Genomic DNA, 24,884 nt, shown 5'->3' with positions numbered 1-24,884 from the left:
CATCGCCTATCCTCTGGGTCTGGCCCTGCTGACTTGACTTTTTGGTGACATGTAGCAGTAAGTCTGTGATGTTGTGGGCGGGATATCAGGCGCATAGAGCAGTTAATTGACGAACTTAAGGTTTTCCTTTTTCTTGCTGTAACGATGCTGGGGGGCAAGGGGTCACACTTGGCCCTAACAGGCCAGGTTTGAAACCTCCTTGCTCGGAATATAGTCTGGTGAAGCCTCAAATATCTTGATGACCTCATTTGCCAAATGGAGAGAAAGAACTTGCAGCCTGAAGCCAGGCCGCGATGGCAGCACACGAGGACTAAGGCAGGGTTCGCTGAGGTGCCGTGTGAGCATCGGTAAAGGTTTAAGTACAGCCTGGACTCTGGTGCTCTGAGGTCCACATCAGCAAACCTGGTGGCCTCAAATGCGCCCGCCTTTAATTTAGTTCGCTCTAGGGTCCCAGAGATTCTTGTGGGATGTGAAAAGTGGTGAGAGGTGACGGGTGCTCCCGGGGCCGAGGGCAGAGCGTGTGTCAGGCTTGTCCTGGACCTGAGCTGGCGTAGCGCCGGCGGGGAACCCCGCCCTGGCGGCTGCCGGGTCCCCGGGGCTGGGCGCTGCTGGCGGAGCCGACGGGGCGGAGAGGAGTGCGGCGGGAGGAGGAGTAGGAGAAGGGGGCCGGTCAAGGGAAGTGCGACGTGTCTGAAGAGCCTTTTTATACCTCCTTCCCTGGAGCCCGGCAGCCACCGTCGCCATCCACGTCTCTACTCCCCGGACCCGGGCTCAGGCACAGCAGCAGCATGTCGGGGGTCAAGAAACAGAAGACGGTAGGCTGCCAGCCGTCCGCCTGGCCCTCCCCTCCTTCCCTCCCTCCCTCCCTCCTTGTCGACCGGCACTGGGTCCCGCCCTCCCCGGGAGGCTCCCGCGCGGGACTCGGAGCCGGGAGGGAAGACACGGGTGCCCCGGGTGCCCCGGGACACGCAGGGACGTGGAGCTAAGTATGCGTCCCCTTCTCTGGGCCACCCTCGGAGAGCCTCTCGCTGTGCGGTGCCACTGGAAACCCCCGAGCTGTAGGGGTCCTGTACGCCTGAGTCTTCCCGAGTTTGCAAAGTGGGTCCTAACCCGAAACCAGTAGCCGATAGGAAAGTGCCTTCTTCCTCCAGTCCTCCCACCGCCCTCCCTGTCTTCCACAGGACCTCCGCGCGCGCAGAGTGGGTGGTGGGCTGAGCTGACTCCGCTTCTGCCAGATCCGATCGTTGGCCACACGTCAGCGACAACCACTGGGGTTCTTCTAACCTTGGGACTTTTTCTTGGAGTGGACTTTAATGACAGACTCTCATAGATCTGCAATTAGCTAGGAAATTGCATTTCCATACGGGTAGATTTTGACCCTGTAGCCTGGTTCTCTCCCTATTGGCATGGGGTGGGGGTGGGGGCGTGGGAGGGAAGAGGCTTCATTTGATAAGTGGAGAGTTTACAGAAGCAAGTTCCTTTTAATGGGAAAGATTAGGTTATATTAAAGTATCTTTCCACATAACAACCCTGGCTCTTACAAAATTCATATTCTTAAAAATGCCCAACTATATTCCAAGAAGAGTGGAGGAAAATGAGTAATAATCACAGACTCTGAGTCAGGAGGAGCCTTACAGACAGCATTTGGGGCCCCTCAGATGTGGTCTACAAGCCATAATTAAAATCCCACCCAGCTAACCGGCTGCCTCTAACCACCACACTGCGTGTCTCAAATGATTGTGGGGGGGTGAGTAAATGGGAAGTCCTCTCAATTAAACATAGACTCGGCACCTAGTAGGTGTTCTATAAATGTTTTTTTATTCCTATATGGTACTCATTGGTGTACTTAGAAGCATACAGTGCTGATGAGGGACTGAAAAGAAGCAGAAAGGGAGGGAAGGCAGGAGTGGGAGGGGGGAGGATCATGTCGGAAACTAGAGGTGTGACGATCGGAAAATATGGGTCATCTGTGTCCTTGGTGGGGGCATCACACAGGACCAGCAGGAGAGTCCAGGAGGAAGGTGGCATCGCTATGGGATGGGACAGCAGTTGGAATCTAGCTGCCTCTGATGGTAATGTCAAAGTCGAGGGAATCTCAGTAGTGTGTGTGAGCGGTCTTCTAGATCGTCATCTGCATTCCCTGATCCATATGATCAAGTTCTGTGCGTGCTAAGTGGCGTTTCCTGCTGGAGTGTCTCTTTTTAATGTTGGTGGCAGTTTAGTCCCATGTCCTTACCTGCATCAAGAACTTCCAGTTCCTCGGAGGAACTTCGTGAAGTACCAGTCAGCAACTGGACTCCTTTTCTCATGCCTCCAGTTAGAAAGAGTCTGTGGAAGCGCAGGGCTGAGGGCAGGGCCTTAAAGGTCCATCCCGGGAAGCCAAACCATTACCAGTGAGGAATTTGATCACCAGAGTTTGGGTTTTGTATTTACACACTTTGAAATTTTTAATTTGTTTTTCTGTTATTTTTGTTGTTGCTCTTCTTCTCCTTCCTCCTCTTCTTACTCCTCTCTCCCCCCTCCCACTCCCCCTTCCTTCTTTTTTGGGAGCAGTGATCAACTAATACTCTAAAGAGCTAACTGAAGCAGAACTTCCAAATATTTCCTCAGCCTAAAAATTATTTTCCAACAACTATCCCAAGTTCCCAAAGGGCACAAGGACTTGCTGTTAGTCTTCCAACAGGCTGGCTTCAAGTGCATGTGAAATCTCTCAAACCGTCAGTGCTAACTCAAACTGGGTCGTAACACCATACAGAACAGAACAAACGTCACCACACATGTGACGTCTGAACTCATCAGTTACTTAAGAAGTGAGTCTTGCCCATCTCAGAAGGCAGCCTAAGTAAGGGCTTTCTTCACAGACTTGAAGAGATGAGATGGTTGGGTTGTTATGTTGCTTTCTGCCTGGTTAATTCAACTACGAGTCGCTGTGTAACTTCAGATGCTTTAGGACCCTCTTCTATGCCTGATGGTGTAGAGTATGAAACCCAGGCTGGAAAACATGGGCTAATGACCAGGAAGGCTGTAACCAGTAACCCAAATAGCGCATTAGCAAATTGTTGTCAACAGCAATTTTTTTTTCTCAAGGTTTTGCTATTTACTGGGTGAATACAGCCTTTCACAATGAACCGTTCTAGGACCAGTAAATCATAAAGTCTAAATGAAAAGGTGCACCAAAATGATTCATCAGCTCTAGGGGAAAAAAGAACCGTTCTTTTAATAAAAGAAGGTAGTACATCCTTCTGTGTTAGCCATCTTTGCCATGGAGACCAAAGAAACAGCTGCTGGTCACATCTGTCTTCTACCCCTGACTTAACTCTACCCCTGGCTAACCTCCAACCTCATCCCCTGTATACACAGATACCTGGAGAAGGAAAGGCAGGCTGTCTGAGAGGTCAACAAAGAAGGAAAGGCCAAGTCAGGGTCTCTTTTCCTGCACTATTTTCTGGGTTAGCATTTTCAAGACCCACAGATTATGTTCTGATGTTCTGGAGATAGCCAACTTAGAAGCTGTGACTTTAGATATTATGATCTTTTCTGAAAGATGAAATAAGTCAGAGGTAGGAATGCATGGAATGGGTCCCGAAGCCCTGAAGGCTCCCCGAGGCTACAGCAATGCTCTGCATTTTCATGAGTCTAAAAATTCTGCACAGTGGCGCTTCACTTTCTTGGAAGAAGCCGCTTTTTAAATCACTACCTAAGTCAAGATGTGAATTAGTAGATGAAGCATCGCTAATGGTGGTGGTGGTGGGATCCAGCCCTTGCTAGAACTGCGCACTCAAATACACAGGGTTTCCCCGTTCATCCCCCACGGCGCCTTTCACCTTGGAAAGTAACTGAACCTTATCCAGGTGAGAGGAACTGCTGGCCGAGCACGATTTAATTCAGGTCGATTGAGCAGGTAAAACAAATTCTCAGGCTCCTCTGCGCCTGCTTCAGGAAGCATCCTTCTTGCTCTTTGTCTTCTCATGTGTAAAATGGGATAAGAGTGACTTAATCGTTCCTAACATTTGAGACTCCCTCTTATTGTGTAACCCAGGCTGCTCTCAAGCTCACAGTCTTCTTGCCCCTGCTTCCTGAATGCAGGGATTACAGGCTCATGCCACCTTCGGTGGCTGAGTCTGATATGTATTATGATCACACCATACTGTTGTGGTTTGGCATAAGTGAGAAGAAAGCATGGGTTTCTGGAGGGTGGAGTAAATGACAATTGACAGAATGTTTAATAAGAGAAAACAAACACAGAACTGTGGAGGCGACAGTTTGAACACTCTCCGTGCAAGTCTGAATAGAAGATACGGGTTAATAATTAGTGCAAACACATTTTTGTATCCCAAATGTTGTACCACTGAGATCTTTGCTAGCACTGTGGTGAACGCAGGCAGTCCCTGTGTAACTAAATATTAGTCCAACTTCCTCCACCCTTCCTATGACTTTGACTCTTTCCAGATGGACCTTAAAAACCAATATTTTCCAGTTCATGCTATGATTCCCAGTAATAGGCCACCTGCTTGGACCTTCACAAAGTTAGAGATATTTACCCTTGAGGTAACATCCTTGAGGGAGGACCCAGCTTGTCTTATATCACCTTTCTGCTAATACGCGTGGCTCTGTGGTTTTCCTCAGGAATAATTAGGCTCAGCTCAGCCGTGGAACCTTCGGGGAATAAGATTCTGAGAAAGGAACCGGTGATATCAACAACGTCAGTCCTAAGAGACATCTGTTTATTTCAAAATCTGCCACTAAATGGTAATGGGCATTCATTAGACTTTGTGTTTGGGAGAGCTCAGGAAATAAAGATAAATTAAGCTCCAATCTGATGGCAGGTCAACAGACTTTTAGTGGCTAGGCGATTTGATCATGTGACATCATGACAGCATGTGCAACACTGCCCAACACTGCCTGACACAGGGGAAGTGCCCAAGACACATGGAATGAATGACTGAACTCAGAGGTACAAAAACTTACCCATGCCTCAACTTAAAACGTGTGGTTTTAGTAGATTCCATACTTGACGCTTTTTGTTGTTATATATGTGTGCGTTTACTTATTTTTAATCAGGGATTTTTCACTACTGTCCCCTAAAAAAATATTTACAGAGATATGTTGCAGCTGAGTGGCCTTTTTCAGGAAGAACTCGCTTTGGGTCCTGGCTACACTCTGTGTCTGGGCTCATTCAGTCAAAACTTCACTCTTTTTGTAAATACCACCCAAGTGGTATGAATTTGAGTTTGAACCTAAGACCCTCCTCGTGGATACAGCATTTAAAGCGGTTCTATCTACCCTAACACACCCTTTATACACTACAGTTACTGTCCTCGGAGGGCTAGAAGGTGGGCTTGCTCTGGTACACCCTAATGTTCAGGACACAGCTCTTAGAAGCCCTGGGTAACATGAGAAGAAGGGTCTTATGTGTGCCCTATGCTTTGATTTCCATTCTACTTCTATGAACGAGGCAGCTGCAATCAGTTCAAATATATCCCTGTAGGCACACATGTCCTATAAGGATAGAAGTGCCACCATGCTTGCTCTTTGGGGTCCCTCGTTGTTCCAGATTTCATCCTGGTAGTTTCTTTCCATAACAAACTTTTTAAGTGATTTTCAGGGAAGACTAACTCATCACTGCAGGAGACACAGGCCCTTTGTCTTTTCTCAATTCCTATTAGCACTAATATGCCACGTCCTGCCTGTATCTGACCATGCCTATGTCAGTCTCAAAACAAGACATTTGTTGCGTTCTTATTTCTGTGTATATGTGTGCTCCTGTGTGATTACATGCCACATGCATGTGCTGTCCAGAGGAGAGTGTCAGAGCCCCTGGAACTGGTGTTAACAAGGTAGTTGTGAGCTGCTCAGTGTAAGTGTTGGAAACCAAATGCCAGTCCTCTGTAAGAGCAGCAAGTGCTCTTAACCAATGAACCATCTCCCCAGCACCCCATGTCAGTTTTAAAAGGGTATAGTCCACGAACAAGAGAACTTGAGTCAGATGAGTCATCAGAAATAGGAAATCAAATTCTCTTTCCTCTACAAAGATGGTGTGGGGTTGGTCACGTGGCCTTAGTGGCCTTAATCCTTAGGGTTGTGCGTTCCTCCACGTACCCTCTGGTTCTCATCTGAGAGAGGTTCCTTCAGTTTCAACACCTCTCCTTCCTGAGCCTGTAACATTGTTGTGTTGTTCTGGTGTAGCCCTAGGACTGTGGGGAAAACAGGTGGAGCTGGGTAAGTTCCTTGACATTTCCACACTACCCTCAGGAGTATGGGTGGCAATTCCTGCTCCGTTGTGGCCTTGCTGGGACTTTGAGGAGTCCTGGAAACTGCTGAGGTTCACCTAGTACTCTCCTCTCTGGGATCATAACACACACAACTCCCTCTTCCCTCCTTCCTCCTCCCTCATCCCTCTTCCCCCTTCCCTCCTCCTTCCTCCCTCATCCCTCATCCTTCCCTCATCCCTCATCCTTCATTCCTTATCCCATAGCTTGATGAAGAGGATTCCAACCACACTCCTTCCCTGGTTCACTCTGGCCTCTAAGCTCCCCTTGTCTCTCTCCTAATAAAGATTAAACAAAACCATCCCGGAAGGCAGACTGGTTTGTCATAGGCCTAGGATTTTTGACAAATTGGTTCTTCTTTCAGGTTCCTACTTTGTAATAATTAATTAATTATTAATTAATGTAAGTAAATAATTGATTTATGTAAAAAATAATTATTTTCCCCCAAGTTAGGATAAATAGGTACCCAATATAAAAGTTTCTGCTCTCTCTCTCTCTCTCTCTCTCTCTCTATCTCTATCTCTATCTCTATCTCTATCTCTATCTCTATCTCTATCTCTCTGCAAGAGTGCAAGGTGTATAACCAGGCCCTGATGGGACCTGGTGTGAGAAGCACGCTCTGTTTGCTGTGGCAACTCTTCCTGTGCTTGTGAATTTACTTGCTGAACAATAATCAGTATTGTGAGAGTGACTACGGTTTAAACACAGCAAACTCAATCTGTCTAGTACAAATATCAATGCTGGTAATAAAAATCTATAGCCTGTGGTCTGCTGTAAAATGTTCCTAAAGCAGTTACCTAAATGTATTCTATAAAACTCTGCTTCACGTATAAGGCGCATTTCCATGCTGGGTTAACATTAGCTTTAACTAACTAGTTAACATATCTGCTTTACATATTTCAGTATTAAAAATTTGATTTTGCCAGGCATGGTGGTACACACTTTTAATCCCAGCACTTGGGAAGCAGATCTCTGTGAGTTCCAGCCTGGCCAGAGATACACAGAGAAACCCTGTCTCAAAAAAAAGAAAATGTTTTTGTTAACTAAGCAACAACATCGAGCATAATTACTTGACAATTACTTCTCTTTAACCTGGATCTAGAAGGTTCTTTTAAAATTACTTCCAGACTTACTGATTTTAAACACTTATGACAAAATCAGAGATTTTTGTTCCTCCTGCCTCTTATTTACAGTCTGCTTCAATCACGGTCAATACATGGATACGCTCTACCTTCTTAGTTTCCAAAACGATTAGCAACTTACGGTGTGAGTGACTGGGCTGGAGAGGGGAGGGTGAGATGGATGAGAGAGTATGTACTGCTTTTCCAGAGGACCTAGACTCAGTTCTCAGCACCCACAGCAAGTGGCTCCCTCCAGCTCCATGACACCCAGTGCATTCTTCCGCTCCGTGAACAATCGTGCTCTTACCACACACACACACATACACACACACACACACACACACATGAACACGCACACGTAAAATCAAAATAATATTTTTTTATAAAGAGAAAAAGACATTGGTAATTTCTTTCATTTTCATATTTTAACTAGCATTTAAAACCCTGAACAAACTTTTAGGTTCCTTGCTGGAGATTCCTGGGTATGTGGCCCCCTCCTCGCCTCCCAAGGTCTTTATCCTGTCCCTTTGAAGTTCCTGTCAAGGTTCTCATTTCTATGTTTGTCTGTCAACTATGCAAATATGTATTGAATGAAAGCCAAGAACCACAATTTGCCACAATTGAATTTACTGAAGCCCTACGCTCCTTATTTGTAGATTTCAGTCCATTCAAATGGTTTAACTCTATTTTAAACACAGCGTCTGCTTTTTTTCTAATTGACGCGCCTGTGCTACCCACCCACAACCTTTATGTTCTTTAAGCCTTCTGTCCCAGAAGTCTTGCCGTGGCCTTGACCAAAAGCAATAAAATTTCCAACTGACTTTCCTTATGTATTTAACCCTTTTTCCGACGAAGTCAACTCTTACGTGTGTGATATTGAGAATTGAATCCAGTGCCTCCTGCGGGCTAAGAAAACAGAACGTCTGCTACCGAGCTATTTCACCAACTGCCTTTTCTCACTTTCTGAGCAAGAGTCTCAATGATCTGTTAGGCTGTCTTTCTTTAAAAAAAAAAAAAAACTTAAGTTATCTATACTCTAAAAGTGTGTGTGTGTGTGTGTGTGTGTGTGTTTTCAAAGAATAGTAACATGGCAGAAAATTAAGAGCCTACTTCTCTAATGCCTTGTATTACAGCAGAATTGATGCATAGCAACTGAAAGTTTTGCTGGCCTGGGAGCCGTCCTCCTGGCTGACAACTCAGCAACGCCACTGTTAAACTGGATGCTGATGACACAGTGCACACCTTACACTTGTCTCTTATCATATGTCCTTTGAAAATGGCCTTACTCTTTCCCTGCTACTTCGTCTTGACTTCTAGTCACCAAGAAATATTTTCCATAAATAAGATAAATATTCCCTCCTGGCTAGTTTATCAGTGAGTGAGTCACAGCACACTCTCAACTCAAGGTTAGCACTATATTCTAATATTCTGCAGATAGAAATACAGACCAAAGAGCAGCATTTGAAAGATGTCATTTGGCAATTCCAAAGTATTTTAGCCAGTTAAACCCTCTCAGGCAATTGAATGGCTTTTTTTTTTTTTTTGTTAAATCTAAAATGTGATATTAGGGCTGGTGGTGAAATTTGGTTGCTGGAGTGCTTGCCAGGCATTTGGAAGCGAGGGTTAGACCCGTGGGTGCTGCATAAACTGGACTCGGTGTTTCGAAGCTTGCAATCGCAGCTCTTAGGAAATGGGGGCAGGAAAGTTCAAGGTCAATCCTCAGCTACCAGGTGAGGTCATCCTGGGATACAGGGACCCTGTCAGAGAGGGAGGAAGGGGGCAAGGGCAGAGGATGTGAGAGAGACGTGCCTCAGGGACAGCACAGATCAAATCATACTAGGCAAAAGCTGGACTGGTCCAGTTACGTGCTAAAGCCTCCGTTCCCTCTTATCTGTTAATCCATCCGATAGTGGTGTTTCTCAAGATCATGAAGCATCAGGAAGTTGATGACAGTGGTCACAAGGCCCCTGGGTAAATCTGCTTAGCTCACCGAGTCTCCAGAGAATATTTTCGGCCTCATTTACATCACTAAGTACATCTCTCAGTCCATTGGGTCCCTATTACCACAGTGTTTTGAGCGGTTACTAAAAAATAAGGAAAAAAATCACATTTACCCTTTGGTTTAAATGAGCCAGGCAAATAAAACCCAGATAGTCAACCCACGGTTCGTGGAATCTGCCTGTTTTGTTATAAAACTCTCCTGTGCTGTGATCTTATTTTAACCAGCATTTATCGAGTACTTATTTGCCTGGCACCAGTATTGGATCATCCTACACATAAGCTCATTCAGTCCTTCCCAGGTCACCCACGAATGTGTGGACAACAGTCTGAAGGGAGCTTACTCAGCTGAAGTGAGTCTTTAGAGAGACACTCACAGAAGCAGCTGAAAGCTTGCTAGCTCTCCATAGCTAAGCTGTTGATTTCACAGAGGGAGCAAGGCTTATTGCCAAGTGGCAAACCCAGTTGGCTCAGGTAACTCATGATATATTACCACCTCATTTGTACAATATTTTGGCAGTCGTCTATCAGTAATATCTCAAGACAATAATAACGAATTCAAATTGGAGACATTCCTTAGCACTTAAAAAAAAAAGAGAGTAAACTGCATAAGTGAGTGGCTATATTCTGTTCTATCAGACGTGACTATCAGACACGTCCTTCCTCAGGATGACAGAAGTGAATACGTTTTCCCTGTGTGGGTAGTAGCTTTTATGGGTTAGCCATGCTACCTTGCCAGTGTGAATATACACAGACTGGTTTGTTTCCATGGAAGCTGGCAATATGTGAACCAAGTTGTAAGCATAATTTGTAGATGATAAAGGGAAACTAGAAACTAGACCACCAATAGATTATTTTTTGCAAAGTAAGAATTTGATCCAATTGGAATGTGAAGCTTAAGTTGAGTGGGCCACCAGATCTCTTTCCACTTCGCTGTAAATCAATAAAGAGCGAGTAGATCCCAGGGGTTATAAAAAAGTCTCTCATGTCATGTTTGGAAGAAAATTGGGGAGTGGGGATCATTTTCTTCTAGCATAGCACAGGGAAGTCCATCTCAGATCAGCATTGCAAGGCTCAGTGCTAAGAAGGTCTGAGTTCCCATTCCTCAAGGCCTGCTGCTGAAGAGCATGGAGTCCTCCATGTGCGGGAGGGCAATGGCTGGGTCAATTGCGTGGAAGGAAAGTGGAGATTTTACTTGGGAAGAGCTGCATTATTTAAACTAAAGGGAGAGTGATCGCTGAGTAAACAGCGGCTCTCTCTTCCCATGACTTCACAATGGAATGTGGCTATGCACACACACACACAGACACACACAGAGAGACACACATACACACACATATATATACACATACACACACATATACACACATATATACACATACACACACACACACACACACACACACACACACACACCTGTATCCTTACATACTTTCCTCGGTGTTGTAATAAAGTGTTGTGAACATCCCTTGTGTAATTAATTCTCCTTGAGAACATAAATTCCTTGAGGATTCAGAAGGGTACACTGTAAATCCAATGGGGTTCAGTAAATAGAGAAAGGGAATAGATTTATACAGGACCTTTCTAGAACGTTCCCCAGCTCTTCCTCCAGGTACTCTGTGGAAGAGTTGGGATTCTCAGACTCATTTGCTGTTTTCAACCAGCCCACACCCTCTCAGCTAATAGGGTAGATATGAAAGATAACTGTGAGAAAGGAGACTATTTGGCTATTTAAACACATGTTTTAATTTTGTCTTTTGTAGCTGCAGATTAATGAAGTGAAGAAATTTAAAAGATGGGATCACACTGAAAACCATTTTCCTTGAGGGCTATTTAGAAAGTTGTATAAACTTTAGAAGATGTGGATTTTAGCAAATGTCATTAATAGGCAATAAATATTATCGTGGATAAGGCCCTGTGGCTAGGTTTAGTAACAGTAGTCCTTGGACTCAAACCCAACATTTCACCTTAATAGTACAAGGCCTCATTGTTCCGGTGAATGAATGCGCGTACTCAAGAGTAAGTGTCCTTAGAAATAACTACTGCAACTTACATGTAACTCTAGACCTGGCCTTGTTCATTATGTAAGTGCTTCACAGTTGAGCATTCATGAGTTACAAGATCCCAAAGGCCAACAAGCTCTGGGCCCGTTCTGGGATGTGCTAGAGGTTACATTGGCATTTCCCTGGCTCAGCAAAGAATTTTAATCTTGTGTGGTTCAAGGAGCCTATGTCATATACACAGCCTGTTTCTCAGACCCGATTAGAAAAAAAAATAAAACAAAAAAATCTTAAGAAAATACACGGAGGTAACTCAGCACAGCCTACAGTGGAACACCAGCAGGGTGAGTTGTTGCCCCCACCATGATCCCTATTGAACTCTAACTGTGTGGAGGGAGTCACACATCTCAGGAACCTCAACTCGATGTGTACATTGTAAGGTGACAGTTACACTGTCACCTTGAATTAGAGCAGGGCTCCTCTGGGTATATGTGATTCTTCATTTCCTTACACTTGCCAAAGCTTTATTCATGCAATTTACTAATTGTCTCAGAAACAGTAAAGGGGTCACTGTAAGCATCTCCCATCATAGATGAAGACACTGGAATAGAAAAAGATGAAGCCAATTGTCACCCAATAGATCACGGAGGAAATGCCAAGCCTTCACTTCTTGGAGCTGAGAGAAGCTACCGATAAGTAAATAGCATTCAGAAGGAAGGGCTCTAAGGTTTTTGTGAACTGGATCATGAAACACCCTCATTTTCTTAGAAGGCCTAGGATTACAAACTGTTATAAACACGTGAATCGGTTTCCCCAATTATACATATTTTTATGTGGCTCAAATCCAGTCCCTTGCTTCTTTGGTAACCTAAGAATTGTTTCTCTATCTTTAAAATATTTAAGGAAACAATTTTTTTTCAATTATTTTCATCTTTATTGCTCCCCACCCCTGAAACTTTTTTAAAAGAGACACTTCCTACATAATTCATGGTATATGAAACATGTAAGACGTTCAAATTCCAGAGACCATAAATAAACCTCATCAGAGCACAGGATGCTCACAGCTACTTTCCCAAGAGTTTGTCACAGGATTCGTGATTCTAGCAAAGCTCAGATGTATGCTCTTGGAGGCCTTAAGAAAAGTTTGCAACCTCCTGCCTCGGATTGTTGGGGGTTCCCTGTTCAGTTCTCCTGATGAGGCCTACAGGCCCTTAGCGCTCAGCTGGAGGTGACTGCTTTTGGAGAGCTGAGAGCCAAGCAGTGCTTCCCCAGCAGTGCTGAATGGCTTGCTATTTTGCCATTATTTTGGTTTTTTAAAATAATATATACAGTTTTTAAATTTTTGTGAAGGTTTTCCTGTTTCTTACTAGTATTGCTAAGCTTCATTGTTTACAATATTCTCTTTGTAAAGGTCTGTGGCATTCGCTCCCTTTTTAAAAGCACATTTATACTTCGTTTGTGGGGGACACGCAGTGCTTTGCCATGGGTGGAGGTCAGAAGATAGCTTCTGGGAGTTAGTTCACGCCTTCCTCTATGTGCATCCTGGGACTTGAACTCAAGTCATTAGGCTTGGTAGTAGATACCTTTGCCCACTGAACCATTTTGCAAATGTGCTTTATAAGTCAGTCTTTCTATAAACATCCATAGGGGGAATTTCTGTCTTAATGAAGAGGTTAATATTTTTCTGAATTCTGTGACTAATCAGATTTTCGATGTCTCGATGCATGCCCAACTGCTGGCCAGAACTGAAGTTGTGGTTTATTTCATTTTTCATGTTTGTGAGGTTTTGGTCTTCATTTTATCTCTGGCTTACTTTCTCTTTCCTTCTCCCTTCTGATCTGTGAACTTTCATCGTACACTTTAAAGGAACTATGCTGAACACTGAAAGTGTGCAAAAATGAATTATAAATACATTTGAATTTAATTTGAATAATAAATGTATTTGAATCTTCGAGGCAGAGCTTCACAAAGGCGTCCATCACTGTCCTGTGTCTAAGAGCTCTTTGCTTTCTGTGTTTTATTCGGGCCTGCCTGGGGCACTGTATTCATCTGCAAGATTAGAGTCCAGTAGGTGAAGTTACTGAGGGTTTTTTGGCTGAGTCTCGGAGGCCTTTCAAGAGAGCTCATGACATAGGCCAGAGGTTCCTCACTAGATTCCAGAGTTCAAAGTCGCAAACAGATTTTATACCTATAATTGAAATTTAGCCCATTATAATCAGAGACAGCAAACTATAGCAGTGCTTCTAGTATTTATAACCATGTTGCCAATAGAAACCATGAGTGTTTTCACATCGTATATACATACCGTTGCAGATACTACAGAGTATTGAGCTCTTTATCACTACAGAGTAAAGATTGTTGCTAAGCTCTCTATAGACAGCTAGATCTTGTCAATTAATGTTGATAGATACGTATATTTATTACCTGGCTATACCTTTAATGCTTTGACTATCGCAATGCAGTTTTTGTTTGTTGCAATACTTTGTGTTTTATGCACTTAGAAACAATTTTTTTCCTTAGAAGGGGTCCTAGGTTAACAAACGGTTTTTTGTTGTTTTTGGTTTTATTTGTTTTTTTGTTTTTATTGCTTTTTATTTCATTGAGGCAAGGTCTTATTTTATCTTCCAGGTTAGCTTCAAACTAATGAGATTCTCCTGCTTCGGTGCCCTCCCCTTCCAAATGCCAGATCATAAACATATGCCACCATTCCCAATTCCCAAAGAGATTCCTGCTTCACAAAAGAGTGAGAAGTTTTTGGGCAAACACATGGGCACGCACGTACACCATACATAGTTTCAGGAGTTCACAGAACTCCCTGATGAGACCAGCCTCTGAGGACAGCATTTTAATGACACTTGCTCTACTCACAACTTTGTGATGGTAGGTTGTATGAGGGACTCTAAAATTTACTTTATTTTAAGTGTATGGATGCATTTCCTGAACACGTCTGTGTACCACATGCATGAGGTGCCTGCAGAGACCAGATGAGGGCAGTAGAGCCCCTGGAACTGGGGTTACAAATGGTTTGAACCATCACGTGGGTGCTGGAAATCAAACAAACCTGGGTCCTCTGGAAGAGCAGCCAGTGCTCTCAACCACTGAGCCATCTCTTCAGGCCCTCATTTACGTTTTAAGCCCTCACTCACAGGACTGCCTTACAGAAACCAACTTGCTCCACCCTCATAGTGTTGCTGATGCTGGTGGTACCCACTGAAGATTACCCCTTCTCCCCTTGAATACAATCCCCTTGGCCTGTATCCTGCGATGCTCGCTATTTTCCAATGAAAGTTAAATATCCATCATTTCATAATTGAATTATAGTTTATATTAAAAGTATTTCTGTTTTGGATTTTCCAATATGCTATGCATCTATTTCTTACCTTTGCAATTGTTAAGAGCTACAAATGCTAGCACAGATCGGTCACCTAATACCGTCCGTGTCATTCTGTGCCTGCATTCATTCAGTCAAGTATATTTATTATTCATGTACAAAGAAGCCAAGGTTTGTCTGGGAATATAACTGCATATTGTTATGTCTTCTAGACTTGAGATTAGAAATTCCATCTACCTGATGGGTTTTGCACTTTCTTCTATCTGTTCATTGTGCTGGTTATCTGATTGAGTCTCTCACTTTATTGAGATCTGGCTGAGAGCACAGAGATTAATTCTTGTGTTTCTCAATTCTACCAAGCCTGGATCCCATTCCAGGAGCATCTGACAGAACTGGTCTGTGTTGGGGCAAAGCTTCAGTCTTTAAAAGATGATGAGGAAGTTCCTCAGTCTGGCCTGGTTTTATTTCTCACACAGAAGGGAAGCTCTATGACATACCAGGGCCTGGCTAGGTGGTAGCCAGTGGCTTTTCTGTGCTGCGGAATGTCTTCTTTTTTTCCTTCCCAGATCTCTCGGGTCACTCACCAGCTCTGTAATCACCACATTCCTCATAGAAGATGTAAAACTAAACACCCAGGTGGATCGTTCCCAAGCTGGCTCTTCTTGTCCCGTCTTACTGTGACTGACGGCGCCCTTTCTACATCAGCTGGCCTTGAATCTCTGTAAATTTTCTCTATCCTGCTGTGACAATTGAAAGTGACTTAAGTGAGTAACTGGGACCACTTATAATAGAACATGCAAGATCTCACTGTTGACCCGTCAGTGTTAGGATGGGAATAAATCTAGGAGAACTCTCGGAGCACATCTGGCAGATTTAAACGCTAGAGACCACACTGGAAGAGCCTTCTGGAGGCAAGCTTGTTTTTCCTCATGAGTTAGTGTAATACTGGCATTTCTAAGAGGAAAAAATATGTAAGTACCTCAAGGGCAGAAATATTACTCACTTATGCCTAATACCTGTCATCTAAAATTACTTATAGTGAATAAAATTAGCTTATAATCCTTGTACCTTTTCATCCAGATTAATAGGTACCTGGCATTACTTTAACTGATGGTAATTGTTAACTTTATCTTATGAGGTGTAAAAATTAGCGTTACTTTATATAGCTGTGATCTTCAAAAAGGTTATTGACTCTCTGTGCATGAACAAAACAAAAGGCAGGTATTTAGTATAGGCTTACTCAGATTAGGTAATTCAAGTTTATAACAATTTTTGTTTAAAAATGTTTATTTTCACACACACGCGTGCGCGTGTGTGTGTAAGAGACACAATACAGGCCAGAAGAGGTGTCATGCCTTGGAGCTGGAGTTAGAGGTTGTAACCTGCCACCCAAGGTCGGAGCTGGGCACTTAGCTCAGGTCCTCTGGAAGAACATTTAGCATTTCTAACCACTGTGCCGTGTCTCCAGCCCCTCTATCAATTCCCAATGCTGAGTTTCTGTTCTCTATGATTACTCACCTGGGGGAAGGCCAGCAGCCTTCCTTTACCTTCTTCCTTTCCTATTATTTTGATGTGAATTTAGTTACACTCTTTTGAAAAACAAATGCGTATGAAACTTAAAATCTATGCTTTCTCTTTCATTTTCCTATAGAAGTCTCTAAATGTAAAATGAATGTCAGGATACTTTGGGACCAGATGTGACAGATGAATAGCTGGGTGTGCAGGACCTGGGGCAGGTATAAAGGAAAGGCAATTCCTTGCCAAGTCCCTTTACAACCCTGTGTAGGAAGAAGGGGAACTGATAGCTAAGTGAACTGCCTCCCTGGAAGCTCTGTCTCCTCCGGCCCATCCACCTTGTTGTGAGCAATAGAATTCCACAGTTTTGTACAGTAGAAGTTCTTTCATGGAGTTTTCACTTAGAAGGCTGAGCAGACAGCTCAGTGGGAGAGACACTCACCTACCATGTGCTCCGGTTCAACCTTCAGCAAATACAAGAGGAAGAAAGTTAGCCCTGGAGGATTATCTGCTGGCTTTATAGGGTAGCTGCAGTCACCATATAAGGTTAATACTGTCTGTGTGCGTGTGGATTGGACTTTGATCCATGTTATATCTAAGTCCATAGGTCAGTTGACAATCAAAAGATGAAGGTTAAAAACCTTCCATGTAGCTGAGAAAATAACTTTGTTTTAAAGATATGCTTAGCCCTGTAAATAAAGATAAGCATTCTAAAAAATTGATTTAAAAATGAAATTTGCTATAAGAAGACAACAACAATAACAACAACAAAAAATACTAAACTAAATAACACAGAACTGAAGGAAGAAAATGGGTCTATAATCTCAGAATGGCTATGACATACACTTAGATTCCGTAACATGTTTTTAATGTGAAACTGTTTTAGAAGCCAGTGCAATGGCTCAGCACCTGCCAAAGCTGACAATGTGACATTTACGCCTGGGACCGACATTTTGAAAGAAGAGAACCAACTCCCACAAACTGTGCTCTGGCACTCATAAAAATAGATGAGTGAAATAAAAATGATTTAAATATTAAAACTTTAAAACAAAAATCAAAATATAGGGACCCTGAGAAGTAATAAGCCAATCTGCGGTGAGCCCAGAGCACACTGCCCAATCCCATCTCAAAAGCATACAAATAACCGTATACACATTTTCAAAAATTAAGAAAAATGAAAGCTTTAGAAAAGAAAATAGAAGTGGATCAAAATGTATGAAAAAATCCAACCTTATTTATGATAAGAAAGGACACTAAAAGTAAGAGATTTGCTTTTTGTTTGTCAGTGGGCAAAGGTAAAAGCTTTTGGGAGCATGTTCTATAGGAGATGCTTTGAGGGGAGCATTGGGACACACTTTTAGCAGAGCTTTGGCAAAGCCAGTCAAAATGTAAATTTGTGTGTGTGTGTGTGTGTGTGTGTGTTCTTTGAGCCAGCAACTCAAATCCTAGCATTCGTTTTTTTGTTGTTTTTTTTTTTTAAAATGGAGATCTCTAAAGTAAGTTGTCTACAGTTGTCACTGTTCAATGAAGTAGGCACAGGGACATCTTTGACATCATAAAATGACAAAACACTGGGAGCAAGGTAAACTTCAATGAATAGTACTATTGTACTGTGTACTGTGCTAGTGCGGTAATGCATGCACTGTGTGAATTGATTAAAAATCATTCAGTGGGATATTATGCCAATGTTGGAGACTCTCCAAGCACTTTGATTAGGAAAATGTAAAATGAAACCTATTGTTCAAGTAACATTTTAGACAAAAAAAAAAAAGATTTATAAATCCATATGCTATCTCTCGAAAGGTAAAGATAAAACTAACTATGTTATTACTTCTACCAGAGAATGGTGTGAGGAGATTTGCTCTTCGAGGAAAATGAAAAAATATGTAGAGGAAGTAAACTGACACATGTAAATAGCTTTTACATATGATATATTTATAAGGACATTGGAGAGACCAAGACAAAGATTATGTATGCAGTGAGAAATGTTGAGAGTCCTCAGGGTTTTCTTTTAAAATTTTTTGTCCTTTGCCAGTTTTCACATGTATATAATAGAGGCTGACTACTTTACCTTACCTTACCCTACCCTACCCTACCCTACCCTACCCTACCCTACCCTACCCTATCCTACCCTACCCTGAGCATCTAGCTTCCTCCCACCTCAGTCAATCTCGACTGACTACCTGTCCCTTTCGAAGACTTACGGCTTTTGGTTTTGTTTTTTGACCCATTTAGTGCAACCAGGGCCATTTCTGAGACCATTGGATTAGGATGGTCTGTTGGAGACTGATGGCGTCTCCAGTGGGTTTGTAACCAAAGACACAAATTCTCCTTTTCCCTCAGCCAATAGGTAGCAATTAATTTAGTGAGGATAAGGCAGGAAGCTGAGATTTTACCCCTTTTACAATGAACTTGCCATAGTCTCATGGATGACAGCAGAACACGTGAATTTTCTGGATCAGAAACACAGGACTTTTCGGCTCATGGCCTGGCAAACATTCTGATCACCTGCACACGAGTCTTTTCTTCGTTCTCCACCTCCCTAGAGGCAACATGAGCATAATGTTCACGTGCCTGCATAAATACTGAGTTCATTCTCAGGAGAGAAGCTACAAATACAACCTCAGCCTGAGACTGGACCTAAAGACATTCTGGAAAAGACAGAATGGCGGTTAGCTCCATTCACAAGACACGCAGGGACACGGTATGCTTGTGAGAGTCATTTGTCCATCTCTTATTTGTGAATGATAGTACGTTCATACACAGAGTTCTGGAAACATGGGTGAAGCTCAAAGGCTAAACATAACACTTGGTGCTTTAAGGCTCTTAGCTGAGTAGTATGGAGTGTTCATTGATTTGTTATTAATTAGATTATTAGCCCCGGATCTTGTGTCTCTAACTCAGCTAGGATCAAAGATCACTGTGGACACAAACTCCATTTCCCTATCTGGCCCACTATTGTAAGGGCAAGTTATTGATCAACTGAGGTTAGGAATGTAAATGAGACTTCCGGTTTGGGACCGAGCCTAGAGCAGGTCGCAGGCAGCAGCTCCGTACCCAACCGCAGAAAACCAAGAAAAACAGGGACTCCCAGGAGCTTGAACTCACGCAGCATCCCAGGTAAAATTGAATCACCCGTGATGCCTGCTATTAGAAGTTCTAACCCAGATGGACCAGAAGCCAGGAGCCTCGCCCTTACCCTCACCCCCTACCTTTTCCCACCTGCACAAGGTCCCCTGAAGCTGGGCAACTGCAAGATCCTGCTTGGCAACTGCAGATAGACTCAAAGCAGTGTACCATATCTTCTGAAGAATAGCAGGTTGCAGTCCTCCTCACCCCCATGAATAACCAGGACCCGCCGGTCGGGTCAAGTGGCACCCAGACGTGGGGCTCAAGGCACGGACCCATCCGGACGGACCCTCATTGAGAGGATGTGCGCACGACATCAAGATTGAGCAAGACAGAGATCATCGCCCGTGACCTGTCGTCCACGGAACCAGGTTGATGCTGCCATCAAGAAGGCAGTTGAAGTTCATTACCATCAGCTGAAAATTGCAGAGGATCCAGAAGTGACTCCGCAGGAGACTGACACAGCTGTCAGCTCCCCTGCCTCCCCCTACGGTCGACCCCTAGACTTCCACGCCCTCCAGAAGGGTTCCTGGTATGCCTGGCTTTGCCCTCATTTCTCTCACTAGAGAGCTTGGCCTCTTGATCACCACAACAAAAATTGGCTTTTTCCTAAACCAAGGCCACCCTTGATATGGCCGCTAACATTGGGGAGCCTTCCTTTATGACAATATTACACCCCAAACTGACAAATGGTTGGTAACTTGAACATTTACAAGAGACTAGGATGGCTGTGAGTTAGCCCAATGACGGGATTATTGTAGGTCCACTTCCCAGGGGCCCACCCAATGCAGCCGAAAAGGAGTGCGTGGTGCTGGGAGTGGGTGCAGCCTACATGGCCTAAGACAGGGCTCTCACCCTCCTTTCACCCACATCAGAGTCCCTTGACGTTGCCCATCGTCGACAGCCTAAAACCTTCGACCATCGATGTGACTCGTCTCACATCAGTGTTTTGGGGTTGTGAACTTGTCTAAGACCCCCCATAATTAGACATCCAAATTCAAAACTCACATAGTTGGGATTGAACATAAGATGCCTTCTCTAACTAAACAGAGAAGGGGGAGATGCCAGAAGCCAGGACCCTCGCCCTTACCCTTACCCCCTACCTTTCCCCACCTGCACAATGTCCTCTGAAGCTTGGCAACTGCAAGATCCTGCTTAGCAACTGCAGATAGACTCAAAGCAGAGTACCATGTCTTCTTAAGAATAGCAGGGAGACCATAACTCAAGCAGTGTACCATATGTTCTGAAGAACAGCAGGTAGATCATAATTCAAGGCAGTGTACCATATAGACCATGACATGTTTCAAGGCACAGGCCAAGAAGATTTTGTACTTTTCCACCACCTGGACCCTCTTACCCCCTCCCCTTGTAAAACATGCTATAAAAAAAAGCATTTCATGTTCAAAAAAAAAGAAAGAAATTAAAAAAAAAAAAGAAAAAAAAAGGAATGTAAATGAATCAGAACACCCCTTCTTAGTACTAACAATAACTGCAGCATATCACCTTGGCACCGCCAAAGGGGCTTAGTTAGGCTCCCAGGTTTGGGAAGTGGTGCCATTGTTTTCACTCTCACTGGAGTGGGTCTCTCATGTTTGTTCTCTAACTCAGTGTCACTAAAATCTGTTTGAAGCCTGTGCTGTGGACATCTGAGCTGAAACCTGGAATTGGAGGTTCAGCCTTGGCTTGGGCACCTGGCTAAGAAAGCATGTGGCAGGAACAAGCTTTCATTCATCAGTGGAATACAGTGGGGTTCTGTTTCACAGCTTGGGGCGGGTCAGTAGGACCCGTGGTGGGTCTACTAAAGGATGAATTGGCACCCTGTTAGAAAGGTGTTAAATCCCTCCTGGGTCACCTTGAGACGCCCTGTTTTTGAAGCACCAATGACCCATATTTTATGACTTTTTATTTCAAGATAATATACACGAAGAAAATATGTAAACTTAAAGTATACTGCTCAGGAGATTTTCATGAGGTGAGCACACTTGTATAGCCAGCACTCAGGTGAGGAAACAGGGTATTTCCTACCTCCCTAGTGCCTCCCTCCTGGTCAGCATGACTACTTTGAAGCCTCTCAAACAGAATTCAGCCTTGCAGACTCTCCTGTGTATGTCTTCCTTTGCTTTGTATTATACCTATACAAGTATATCACACATACTGCTTGTGGGTGGTCAGACTCTGTCCATTCCTATTACTGGTTCTCAGCTGGACTGATTTTTGTCCCATATCAAATGGGATGGAGATGCTGATGTTTGGATTTTATAGTCTTCACAACTGGGCTAGGGAAGAGGTTATTTCTAACCATCCTACAACACAAGCAAGAATTGTCAGGTGCAAAACACAACCAGTCCATAGCTGGAGACACAAATCAGTAGAGTCTTGTGTGACATGAATATTTTTCTACTTATTTACTTATTCACTTATTTTCTACTTATTTAATATTTCTTACTTATTTATTTCTGTGTATTTCTCAGAGCCTGGCTTGTGTATTCATGAGCATTGTGAAGTCCAGCCATGGCTTTGGTCCTCCTGAATGCATGCTTACACAGGAATTAAAGAAGGCTACTAAGCAATGAAACACCATGGTGGGTACACACCTGTAATCCCAGCACTTGGGCGGCAGAGGACAGAATATTGCCAGACTGAAGTTTACACGGGCCATATAATGAGATCTCTATGTCAAAACAGAAGGCTTTCCCGAGAGAGGAGTTGCAAAAACAAGTGTTGGGTGAAAATGAACTGTTGTGTGTGATCTCAGTCGTAGCCAACAGTTCAGTTTTCGGATGGTTACAAGAATTTTAAAGAGATTCTAAATGAGCTTGTCTCCACAAGCTTTTCCTCAAAGAATGAAAAAGCCTCTCCTGCCCACATGCATATGCCCATGTGTAGGGCGTGTTCGTGTTCATGTTTGTGTGGATATACACGTATGTATGCGCATGTGCAGATAGCTCACTGAACCTAGAGATCACTGGTTTGGCTGGACTGGCTGGCCAGCAAGCCCTAGGGATTCTCCTGCCTCTGCCTCCCCAACATCACCTGACAGTCATGTGCCATCATGCCTGATTATTTTTATACGAATACGAAAAAATAAACTTGGATCTTGATGTTTACACAAGCAAGAATTTTACCAACTGAGACATTTCTCCAGCCCCTAAGATGACAGTCACCACTTGTATGTGCAGTAAGTTTATGTACATGATCATGTATGTACATTTGGGCTTACATGCATGTAAAAGCCAGAGTTCAGCATCCAGTGTCTTCTTCAGTTGCTCTCCACCTTAGTTTTTGAGACAGAGTGTCTTAGTACATGTACACTCACCCATTGGGCTCCAGTAGCTAGCCGGAAAGCATCAGAGATGCTCTGGCCTCTGCATCCCAGCCCAGGGGTAACAGGCACGGCCACACCTGACCTTTTATGAAGGTGTTGGGAATCCAAGCTTGGGTCCCTATGCTTGTGAAGCCAAGTGATTTACCAGCCAAGTTCTCTCCCCAACACCGAAGGGGCTTTCTTAAAGATGCCTTCTCCGAGGGGTAATTTTCATACCACAAATCCACTCATTTTAACTAGAAAATCCTAAGATTCCTAGAAAAGTCACAGAGTTGCAGAGCCATTGCCTCGATTTTAGACCCTGTCCACACATCACAAGTCCCCAGAGCCTTTTGCAATTGTTCCTGTTCCTGCCCCGAGACCCAAGAAACCCATTTCCATCTCCTGATATTTCCCTTTCCCGTTAGTGGAATGATGGAATGTGTGGTCTACTGGGTCTGTCTTAGAGTGTCTTCAATGCTCAGCACACAGAGCCGGGCGTCAGGACCTCCTCCCCTTATATGGTGGAGTGGATCCGACTGTTTAGACAGACTCTCTTTGGTCCAGTTACAGGTTGATAGACATTTGGGTTGTATGTTGTGAGGAAAGGACGTCAAGGATTCTGGAGCAGAGCTTAATGCTGACAAAGCCAGCTTATTTGGCCCGTGACCTCTACTCTCTTGCCCTACAAAGTGAATACAGGATTATCAGAGAGGAAAGTTAGAAATCTGTGAAGGTTGATGTCATTAACCTTTATATAGACTGAAGTCTTAGTAATCCAATTCTCCATATTTCAGTTTAAAGATAAAGTAATCTTCATTGCCATTCGAAACCCTCTTCTGGTTTGTTTTGTTTGTTTGTTTGTTCTGTTTTGGTTTGATAGTGACCGATAGGAGGGTTGACTCTAAAGTTTCTGGCTGTTAGTAATGTGCCGTCTCGTACAAGTCAGCAGCCAGCTGCATTGCTTTACCTGATAGGGCTGGCATGCAACTTTACCCTGCAGGTTTCTAGCTATCCAACTGCACTCACTATCATTTGGTGTCTTTTTTTTTTTTTTTTTTTTTTTTTTTTTGGTTTTTTGAGACAGGGTTTCTCTGTGTAGCCCTGGCTGTCCTGGAACTCACTCTGTAGACCAGGCTGGCCTCGAACTCAGAAATCCGCCTGTCTCTGCCTCCCAAGTGCTGGGATTAAAGGCGTGCGCCACCACTGCCCGGCTCATTTGGTGTCTTTGTTTGACTTCTATGTAAATAGTGGGGGAGGAGGACTTAGTGTGAATGCCTCACGCTTCTTACATGATATTTTGATCTGGCCTATTCCGTGAGCTTTAGGTTGGTATTTTGATCAATAACTGCCTTGTCCATTACAGAATAAAAATAAGAAAGAGGGAGATGAGAGGAGGCGAGCGAAGACTCAACTCATCTTATCTGTTTCCATTTTGACATTTGTCCCAAGGAGGAAAAATCTGTGCTTCAGGTTAGCTGGGATAGCCTGATCCTCAGCTTACTGAAGTGGGAGGGTAGCTAGCACTCTCTCCTCCTTCGCCAGTCTTGTACCACACACCTGTTACACTAGCACTGCTGAAGAGGTAACAGGATAACAAATGTAAGGCTAACCTGAGCTACACAGTGAGTTCAAGAAAGGCTAGTACTACATAGCATGCTGGTGTTAAAAAATTTTTTTTCAAGTTAAAAAAACCAAGTTCATTCTGGGAAGATTTCCCACCTCAAGTCCATGGGAATTATTGTAGTTTTAGGATTAAGTCCGTAAAATCATCTTATTAGACAAAAAGAAATATGAAATGTGACATTTAAAAAATGTTTCAAAAAAGAAAGAAAATGCTCACCATAAACAAGCATGAAAAAGTGAAGAAAATTCCCACCTCTGGTGTCAAGCCATCTGCCTCAAATAAAGATGTAGACTGTGTGGATTTTAGAAGTGGGGGTGGTGACTTTTCTCTTTGTCCTCCCCCAGTAGGTGGCTGGCAGAAGCTATCATAAGAAAGAATGTGTAGGAAATCGTGGGCAATTTGAGACATTCTGAAGTAGAGCTGACCCTGTGAAGGGGAAGCATCTGGAAGCCTAGCCTCTCCATTCAGGATGGAAAGCAGAGAGCTTGAGGCCTCTAGATATCATCTGTGCTTGTCCTGCTGGGGTCTGAGGATAGAGCCAAACATGTCAAGGTGTGTAGCTGCTCAGATACGACTTAGCCCCAGATCCA

The 24,884-nt window shown here is 43.6% G+C and overlaps 1 protein-coding gene across 2 annotated transcripts in view; it reads left to right on the top strand.

Moving 5' to 3' along the window:
- The first annotated feature begins 660 nt into the window (after positions 1 to 660).
- Positions 661 to 24,884, top strand: part of Papss2 (3'-phosphoadenosine 5'-phosphosulfate synthase 2) — a 75,969-nt gene continuing 51,745 nt past the window's right edge. For both annotated transcript variants that reach the window (XM_028763971.1, XM_028763970.1), the window contains exon 1: positions 661 to 815. In XM_028763971.1, the coding sequence (XP_028619804.1) occupies positions 789 to 815 (27 nt within the window). In that variant the 5' untranslated portion in view covers positions 661 to 788. The remainder of the gene's footprint in view (positions 816 to 24,884) is intronic.

Source organism: Grammomys surdaster, unplaced genomic scaffold (genome assembly GCF_004785775.1).
Source record: "Grammomys surdaster isolate TR1022 unplaced genomic scaffold, NIH_TR_1.0 141, whole genome shotgun sequence".
Taxonomy (NCBI): Eukaryota; Metazoa; Chordata; class Mammalia; order Rodentia; family Muridae; genus Grammomys; species Grammomys surdaster.
The sequence above is the reverse complement of the archived record's forward strand: the minus strand, read 5'-3'. Positions and strand labels throughout refer to the sequence as shown.